The 9,230-nt window shown below is 47.8% G+C and overlaps 2 protein-coding genes across 5 annotated transcripts; one reads left to right on the top strand and one right to left on the bottom strand.

The window, feature by feature from the left end:
* The first annotated feature begins 849 nt into the window (after positions 1-849).
* Positions 850-3,610, top strand: LOC148423752 (dynein light chain Tctex-type 1-like). Of its 2 annotated transcripts, none has more exons than XM_088415102.1 (5): positions 850-934; positions 1,337-1,378; positions 1,449-1,564; positions 1,641-1,718; positions 2,509-3,610. In XM_088415102.1, the coding sequence occupies exons 1-5, from the start codon at positions 908-910 to the stop codon at positions 2,621-2,623; spliced, it is 378 nt and encodes a 125-aa protein (XP_088271228.1). In that variant the 5' UTR covers positions 850-907; the 3' UTR covers positions 2,624-3,610. The 2 variants fall into 2 exon arrangements, with proteins under 2 accessions (XP_088271228.1, XP_088271229.1); XM_088415103.1 differs by having other exon boundaries at positions 1,449-1,572.
* A 1,164-nt stretch (positions 3,611-4,774) lies between these two features.
* Positions 4,775-8,971, bottom strand: xk (X-linked Kx blood group antigen, Kell and VPS13A binding protein). 3 transcript variants are annotated; one of them, XM_088415100.1, is made up of 4 exons: positions 8,522-8,970; positions 6,634-6,896; positions 6,108-6,199; positions 4,775-5,934 (listed from the first exon to the last, which is right to left on the bottom strand). In XM_088415100.1, exons 1-4 carry the CDS (start codon positions 8,764-8,766, stop codon positions 5,260-5,262), a joined length of 1,275 nt encoding a protein of 424 aa, XP_088271226.1. In that variant the 5' UTR covers positions 8,767-8,970; the 3' UTR covers positions 4,775-5,259. The 3 variants fall into 3 exon arrangements, with proteins under 3 accessions (XP_088271226.1, XP_088271227.1, XP_088271225.1); XM_088415101.1 differs by having other exon boundaries at positions 5,255-5,934; positions 6,124-6,199; positions 8,522-8,971; XM_088415099.1 differs by having other exon boundaries at positions 5,255-6,199; positions 8,522-8,966.
* Between the last annotated feature and the right edge of the window lie 259 nt (positions 8,972-9,230).

Genomic DNA, 9,230 nt, shown 5'->3' with positions numbered 1-9,230 from the left:
TATGTTAGTAAAATTGATAACAATACAAAATAAAAAATAAATAAAGAGTAACAAAAAGGCCTAACCCTAACCGTGGAAAGCCAAACCTAAGGCCCACGGTCTGGTTCTGGCCCGCGAACGGGTTTAATCAGGGCCACAAGATGATTTTGTAATCCAAAGTTTAAAAACGAGCTGAATTTTTTCAATAAATTAAAAACTTGAAATGTTTTATGAATGATATAATGCTAATGGCCTATGATTAATAGTGAAGTTGTGCTTGACTATTTTGGACAGTACAAAAAAAAAGAAGAATAAATCTGAAGTTGTTGGTATTTATTAATATAAATAAGTTTGTTTATATAAATAAATACCCTGATTTTATGGGTCAGGCCAAATTGGAAATAAATTTTCTTCCATGCGGCCCACAAGCTCAATCGACTTTGATATCCCTGTTCTATATTATTATTATTATTATTATTGATAGTAGTAAGGAACCTGAGTGATTTAGAGTGGAGAGACGTGGACAAATATTGAGTTGTGTTTTTTTTTTCCCACCCATAATTGTGTTGTTTTCAACCCTACTGGTTTTAGAGTTTAGCAACGCTACTGTAGCGAGTTATTTTGACAGGAAAGGAAAAGAGTTGAAAAGTATAGAAAAGTGTAGATGTATAAAATATAAATATAAGCAGGTATAAATGAAAAACATGCCGTGTGTTCGCCATTGAATCAAAACACGTTGTCATCACGGCGTTCACATATTTAATTTTCTCAATGAAGGATATTGAAATAATGTCTATTAATGACCGCAAGAGGGCGCCGTACGAATTAATGCATGTTTTCCCCTTTTTACGCTTCTTGATTGGCGCATGCGCAAAAGCGGAAAGGAAGTAGGGCCGGACGAGCGACTCAGCTGCAATTCGCCGTACAAATGGAGGAATATAACAATGGCGACGAGGTATTTGGTGACTATTTGTTTAAAATATCTAATACTCGTCACATGTTGACGCTGGGCCTTGTGACAGATCATGGGATGAGGCGGTGACTTGCTTTTGCCGCAGATCGCTCGTTTAGATGAGCCAAACTGTGGTTGCGTTTTCAGGGTTTAGTGGAGTGGGGAAAGAAAGAAAGAGAATACATTTGGCTCTTCCCCGAATAATTCTAAAGCCAAAACCAAAATGAATAATAATGTATACTTGTTGAGTTGTGTGCTCCAATTGCTTTATATGTCACGTTTTCAGGATATAAGCTGGTCATTTTCCCATATTATCTGAAATGCATCACTGTCGTAAACCTATACATTGTTATGTTACGTGCGGGCACTTTACGTTAGTTTACCCAAGATGCAATTTTTCCATAGGTGCTCTTCAATCCCGATGAAGCCACCAATAACATCAAAGAGGTAAGCGGAAGCGCGTGGTTGCCGGGAAGCTTCTCCCGGATGATGCTCTTTTTGGGCTTTGGTGACGCAGTGCATCGAAAGCGTCATCGGCGGCATGGACTACAGCCAGAGTAAAGTCAACCAGTGGAGCGCCGGCATCGTGGAGAGCTCGCTGACTCAGCTGGTCAAACAGGGACGCCCCTTCAAGTACATAGGTGGCTGCGCCGACAACATGGGATGCGCGTGCGAGTCTCGCGTGTGACGCCTGTGCCTTTTTTGGCAGTCAACTGCACCATCATGCAGAAGAGCGGCGCCGGTCTGCACACGGCAAACTCCTGCTACTGGGACAACACCGCCGATGGTGAGAAACCCTCTGAAATTTGAGCCGCCTTCAGGTAGGCCGCAGCTTGGTATGAGTCAAAAGGTAGCGGGATGCCACAGCAGACGGGCAAGGAGAGATATAAGATGCACCCGTGTGTAGCGGAGAGCCCTGTCTGCCGGGTCGTAGCCCCGTACCGGTTGGTGGTTGGACTGGTACCGCTCCGCATGGGCCACACCCAAAATAATGGTGCCCTGTAACTGCTTTAGTTTACCCTTCAACGGTTCATTCATTTGTGCTTTGTTCAGCTTGATCTTAGTTTTTTGGCGCCGTCTCTGGTCGCTGTTGGTATTACATTTTGTATTGAGGATGGACGGTGTGGCATCAATTAAGAGAAGTCAATGTCATTGTTCTGTCTCATAATGTAATGTGGCCCACGAGTGTCTGTAAGTTGTCCTTGCTACATGCTAGCTAGTGTTAGCATGTTATATAGTGCTGCCTGAATGCGTTTGTAGGATAAATAATTCTTGCACTTGGGACTTAGCTGAGTAACCGAGCCATAGCCTATGTTAGGTGTATTGTTAACGGTGAGCGGATATTGGATGTGCGCTTTCTATTTCCCTTGGCAAAATGGATGCTTTTGTTCACGCGAGCTAAATCGGAAAGTTTATCGGCTGACGTGCGGAGCCTTTTGCCAGGCGCCTCCCATTTTCGCGCTGCGTTTTGCTTGAATTTACTTTTGTGGGGTTGAAAGTAATGAAATTGTAAATTCAGCATCAACTGTACAATCGATGTACACAGAAGTGAAGCGAAGCTCGTTTTGTACTTTCAGGAAGCTGCACGGTGCGATGGGAGAACCGCACCATGTATTGCGTGGTCAGCGTCTTCGCCGTGGCCATATAAGGTCAAGCGAACCTCGGCGGGACCGCGAGGACCCTCCCCGCTAGCTTACGGTGTTTCTGACGGCCGTCAACCTGCCCGTGACTGAAAGAAATGGCGTTTTCACCAGCGCTCAAGCGTTACGTGACGCTGGAAATGAACGGAGGAAGTTTTTCAGTGCAGACGGAGCGCTCGCCTGCTTGCGATGCTCCCTCATGCATCGAGACGTCTTCTTTCTGACGTTCCCTGGTACAGGGCTTCTCAAACCTTTTGGGGTCCGAGACCCCTTTTTGGATAGCACATTTTCCAAGGACCCCATTGCAAAGGTTTGCGGGAACAAACAAAATCATAATTGAAGCCAAACATCTTTTTATTTACCAACATAATCAATTTGACGACCATTAAATTTGTTACTTTTCAGCCACTCGGAGGTTTGCAAAATAAAAATTGCAAATCGCACACCTCCTCGTAACAAACAGGTCACTGCCCAATATCAAGTGACTAAATAATCGAGCTCTACTTGACAAATTTCAAAATGAATACATTTTCAAAGGTATATTCAAGCGCTTGAATCGATTGCTTTATTGAAGAGCCATGAATACATTGACCATTTGATATAGAATAAAAGGAAGTTAACGCAAACACATATTTTCTAATCATTCCAATTATTTCACGGACCACTGCAGTCAGGCCAAGGACCCCCAGGGGTCCGCGGACCCCTGTTTGAGAACCACTGGCCTAGAATGCTTGATCTCACGTGACTTAAAACATACAAAGGAATGCTTTTTTTATTATGACTTACTTGTTTGGTCCAAATATTTCCTCAAATCTCAAGATTTGGTCCACGATTAAATAAATATTTAATCATTCATTGTAAACTGTCCTGTTTTTTTTTTTTTTTTTTTTTAATCTGGCACCACTTGGGGGGCAAATAATATTCCCTTTCAACTGTTACTGTGACATACTGTAACTTGTGTATCTCAATTGAATTCAAACACACACAAAAATCAAAAAGTAAAATGAATTTGAAAGCAGTTGCAAAAGTGTGCACACCCTCCCGACTATTATTTCATTTGTTCGGCCAAAGTTGCGGCTTTTGTAAGAAGCCGCATTATTTATGCAAAACATTTCAGGAAAAAGCTGCCATTCCAACCGCCGTTTGTTGTTGTCCGGCGGTTAACGTTTGCACCTCTTGTTTGAGGTTTGCATGTGTTTGCCGTCGGGGGAGGGGGGGTCTCCAGGATACACCCCGCCCGCCCGCCTCTTGCCCTCGGTCAGCTCGCTGCAACCCCAATGAGAAGGATAGATGCACGGACATCACATTTTTCCGAGCGTGAGCGTTTCTTGCCTGTTTTGAAACTTGAATCCCAACAATTGAAGAGCTTTTTTGGTTTCTTTTCACTGTCTTTTTTTAAACAAGCTTGTTAACTGTTACAGTGACATCCCCCTGCCTCAAAAACGCTTTGTTCCGCCTGATCCCGCCCACTTTTCTCCGACCAATTTTCAGCGCTCAATATGAGGATAGACTGACAGTACAAGTTGTTAGTGTCTAAAAAAATATCCCGTGAGCTCCAAAAATCCAGCTAGGAAAAGAGAGCCAGAGATTAGTGTGCTTTTTAACCTTTGACCCAAGCATAGGCGCTGTGTCTGTGTTTTAGTGGGTGGTTATTCATTTATCTAACCATAGAATCATTTAACTGAGGATTTCAGATTGGGGAGAGTGCCAGGATAACGTTAAAAATTCCCCAAACTGCTCGTTTCATGTTTGCTTTAATAAGGAGACATGCAAATGTAACACAGCTACAGCGTGTATATCCCGTTTGTTTACTGGAACGAGGAAACAAAAAAGTCTGAAAACAGTTTGGTTTTCAATTTCAAAATCTCTTCAAACCGACAATAGACACAAACGCAAAAACGGCTCGAGTATTAAACTTTGAAATTGTGGCCTGCTGCATTTCATTTTGTGATCACAAGATGGCGACAACGTGTCGCCTGAAGACGATGACGTCTTTCTGTTCTGCCGCATTTTGTGTTTTACCATATTCTGTTTTTGTCTCGTGCTATATTGTTTTTGTTGAAAGAAAATACTTGTCAATTGTGTCAGAAGAATAAAAAATCAAACTGGACACACTCATACATGTCTGTTGCACAACTGCAACGGACGATACGACACAATTTTTTGCTTCACGGACTCAAAATAATTTGGACGTAAACAAAGGTAACACTCGAGGTATCAATATAGATTTTATTTCTTTTTATGTCGCATTTCATCAATTAGATGTATTTTCAGATGGAAATATAAAAAGAAAATACTGAGTTTGTGTGACTGTGCGTGCTCTTGTGTAAATATTCTTCACACACATCTCATACAGACGTCACGCTGATAGACTTCAACAAACAACAAACACCATATTTAAAAAGGCTTCTTGAACGTGCAAAAATAAAGTGCGCGATATAGTTTAGTTAGTTGGTGTGTAGTTTGTTTAGTCCGTTGACTTTCAAATAGCTGATGTCACAACAGCGACCACAAAGAAAGCTTTTCACCCAAAAACCACTGCATGCTGCCATAAAACCAAAAATGGGGTCAAGTAGAAAAGAGGCTCTGCATGCACCAGCTGCTGCATGCCAAGCCTGGGCAAAAGTATTGAAACGGGCTCTTTTTTTTTTAAATGCACTGAAGGTGCGTCTTATATTCCAGCAAGCCTTATAGTGCGAAAAATTCAGTATAAGGATAGGCGTGCTGTCGGGACGGTGGAAAAAACTTGCAAGCAGACGAGGGGATGGCGCGTAAACACGGAAAGGTAGTCAGCGCGGCAGTTTGGAGTCCAGCGGCGCGGCCGGCGCCGTTCAACGTTCCTCCGAGCCGGCCCGACGATGGGGAGCGCCGCAATGCGCGCCACCCGGCGAGCCCGCCTCGCCGGCGGGCCCCGGCTCCCGGCCGGACCCGTCGGGCGCGCGCGGCAAGCAGAGGATAGCGCAGCAGTCCTCGTAGCTCCGGCTCACGCTGGAGGCAAAGAGCCGGCGGCACGGGTGGCAGAACTGGTAGAAGACCAGCATGAAGAAAACGCAGGCGCCGTAGGCCCCCAGCAACTCCAGAATCAGCACCGGCGCCGAGGCAAACTGGTACGAGTCGGTCCTGTGGACGTACCAGGCCAGAAGCAGCGAGGCGTTCTCCAGGAAACGCGTCATGTAGTACACCGCCATGCGGTACCAGTTCTGGGACTTGCTGATCAGGTCCGGGTCGCCGAGCTTGACCTGCACGGCCGACCAGCAGAACACGTTGATGCCGGCGTAGAGGAAGGTGAGCATGCAGAGCACCACGGCGGTGCCCACGCGCGTCAGCGTCTTCTCGATGTGCTGCGGGAGGGGAGAGTGGCTCCTCCAGAACAGGATCCACGGGTAAAAGAAAAAGACCAGCAAGTTGAGCAGAACCACGGGAAGCACCCAGATTTTCAGCGCCGAGCTGAACAGAACCAGCACCGCCACGCGGCTGGCGATCTCGCAGCTGCGCCACATGAAGATGCAAAAGTAGGCCGACGGGCTCAGATTCACTTGGTACTCGTCGTACTTGATCTTGATGGCCAGGATGTTGCAGCGGAGGGCGCCGTAAACGATCGACAGCAAGGAGATGGCCATGAGAGTGCCTGAGGGAAAACACAAAACGGCCGTGGCGCAGTGAAGCTTCGTGATTTTTTTTCCCCTCCAGGGGGTGCTCTTTGTTCAAAGATCATTAAATCTAATGGGCCATTGAGATTTGGTTTATCTTTTAACAGTTGATTCATTTGTGCTTTGTTTGCTTTGTGCTTAGTTTTTTTGGCGCCGCCTCTGCTCGCTTTTGATATGACATTTTGTAGCGAGGAAGGACGAGAGCCCTCGGTGTCGGTGACGCGCTTTCTTTGTAAGAACGTTCTCATTTATGATAAACGCGGCCCAAAACAGTTTGTCCATCCAACAGCTTGCGAGTGCGGATAGGTTACAAGCTAATGTTAGCGTGTCAGATAGCATTTTCCTTTGCCCCAGGTATTTCCCTTTGCCGTATGTTGGCATCAGTTTGCGGCTCACGATGTTTGCAACTGACCTCTGCCGACGGACACGCCCCTCTGCAGCACGCAGATGTAGAGCTGCAGGGTGAGCTGCGGGGCCGAGCCCAGGAAGGCCTGCATGACGGCGGTGCGCGCGAAGGCCGCCCGGTGCGTCACCAGCTTGCCTTCGGCCTGGCCCACCTGCCGCTCCACCTCCTCCGCCCGTCCCCGCCGGGGCATCTGCTTCTTCCGGGTGATGCTGACGTAGGGGTCCTCCAGCCGGCCCATGCTGCCGTAGGTCCAGAAGGCCTCCGCGCACCTTGGAGCCGCACAGGTCATCCCGCGTCACTTTGCCGCTTTGGTGGAAGAGCGGTTGGCGCATGCGCCTCACGGTTTAGAGTCCCATGTTCAAATCCAGTTTGCGTACTCTCCCCAAGCCCACGCGGTTCTCTCCAGCTTCCCCCCACGCATATCAAAAACACGCATGGCGGGTGCATCGGACATACTGAAACGTCCCGAGGTGTGATTGGCTGTGTGAATGCTTGTTCCTCTTTTCTCTTGTTCCTGGCAAGCAGTTCGGGGCGCCTACTGCCCGAAGCCACGCGAGGTGAGGACAAGCGGCTACAGAAAACGTCTGGATGGAGCGTCATCCATAGCGATGCTTTGGCAGACGAGTCAGTTCTAAAACAGATTGTACTACACACGCCACCTTCTGGTGTTGCTGCTTTAGACTACGCCAAGAGATACCGGGAAAAAAGTAGTTCCAAAGTGGAATCAACGAGACGCTGATGGCGCAAAGGTCGCGAGAAAGACGAGCATGCGCCACGCCGTGCGCATTTGGCCAGCCGGTCGTCCGCATGCGCGTTTCAGTTGCGTTTTGTTTATGTCTCAGATAAGGGGCAAGGCGCCCGCTGGCTTCCCCTTCGCAGATGGTGTTGGCGCTCACGAGATAAAAAAGCGGAGGGGGTCGCATGTTATTCTTAGACCATGAGTTCTTCACCGGGGAAAAGTGCGCTCTCCCTTTCCTTCCTACTTGTGGACACTTGAGGAGGAAAAAAACAGCACGGCCCGCGACGCCGGCCGTACAAACACTCAAATGCTGCATTGGTGTGCGGCAGGAGAATTGGCTCGGGGAGGATTTAGAGAGGGCGGGATGAGGCGGCCTGCTATCTCGATGGTGGACGGCCACAAGTCGACTTTGTGCGCAGATGCGGGGCAATAAGTCATGTTGATCCATCAAAGGCTTAAGAAGCTTTGCACGGATGCCACAAATTCACTCTTGCATATTGATGGATCACTTTCTTTAACAAAGTTGACTGATTGACTGACTGACTGACTGACTGACTGGCGGATGGACGGGCGGACAGACGGACAGATGGACGGATAGACGGATAGACGGATAGACAGATAGACAGATAGACAGATAGACAGATAGATAGATAGATAGATAGATAGATAGATAGATAGATAGATAGATAGATAGATAGATAGATAGATAGATCAACTGTCTTGACTCTATTGAAAAAAATGTAAATATATGTTTTAAGGATTGAATGATTTCAATTAGTAGGTTGGTGGATGTGACATCAGTACACTGAAGTAAAACTCATTATGTGGCTGACAGATCAAGCTCCCGATTTCTTTGAAGTTCCTTTTTATAAGCCATAGCCATACTACCTTCGTTTTTGCATGTCTTATATTTGGGGGATTAGCGTCCCAAAAAAACGAGCGGCGTTAGAGTTGAAAGAAGGTATTTTTTTTATATATATAGATTGGAAAGAAGGTTCCCAGTCAGTCCATGGCGCTTACAATTGCTTTTTTTCGAACTGGAGCTAATTGCGGGACGGACTCTGAATGGAGGGGGCGGCGGCGCGGATTGGCACTCGCCCGCGTGCCGAAAGCATATCGGTGCTTATCGAAGACGGAAAGGACAAAAGCACCGACCTGACGATGGGTCCGAACTGCAGCATGTGCAGCAGCAAGACGAGCGGCCGGTCCCGGCCCAGGTCTCGGTAGAAGAAGATGAGGGCCAGCTGCACCAGCATGGACGGCACCAGCGAGAAGAGCAAGGTGAGCTTCTGCCAGACCTCGTCCCCCGCCGAACGGTACGTGCTGCTCAGGTACAGCGCCGCCGTGGTCTCGGCCGTGAACAGGGACACCGACAAAAAGATGGAGCTGGGCGCTCGCATCTTGGATCCTGGCTCACGCCGCCATGGGGCGGGGAGGCCGGGGGACGCGCGTCCGTCGGCCGAGCGCCATCCGCGCCGCCGCCGCGGATGCCTTCGCGGGACCGGGCGTAGTTACCGACAGCGGCCGCCTCGGGGAAGGGGGGCGCTGTCCGCCGAGCTTTCATGCGCCCGATGCAAACGAACGCGTTGCAAACACACGCGCACGCACACGCGTGCTCTTTATGACGATCGCCATCCTGAAAACTCCAAACGCACGAATTCTTATGACGAGTCCAGTCGTAGGTATTATTAGGGTGACTTGGCCACGCCCTCTTCGCCAAATGGCAGTCAATGGTTCATGGAATGTTGTGGCGTTTTATTTTCTGGATGTGATTTGTTATTTATTTTCTTTTGTATGAATGCCTTTGCTGCTCAAATTGGTAAAATATTGCTTTGGTTGATTTGTTTACACAATTAAAAAAAAA

This window comes from Hippichthys cyanospilos, chromosome 5, assembly GCF_059441005.1.
Source record: "Hippichthys cyanospilos isolate Australia breed blue-spotted pipefish chromosome 5, RoL_Hcya_1.0, whole genome shotgun sequence".
In the NCBI taxonomy this organism is placed as follows: Eukaryota; Metazoa; Chordata; class Actinopteri; order Syngnathiformes; family Syngnathidae; genus Hippichthys; species Hippichthys cyanospilos.
Note: the sequence above shows the minus strand (reverse complement) of the source record. Positions and strands in the feature narration are given on the sequence as shown.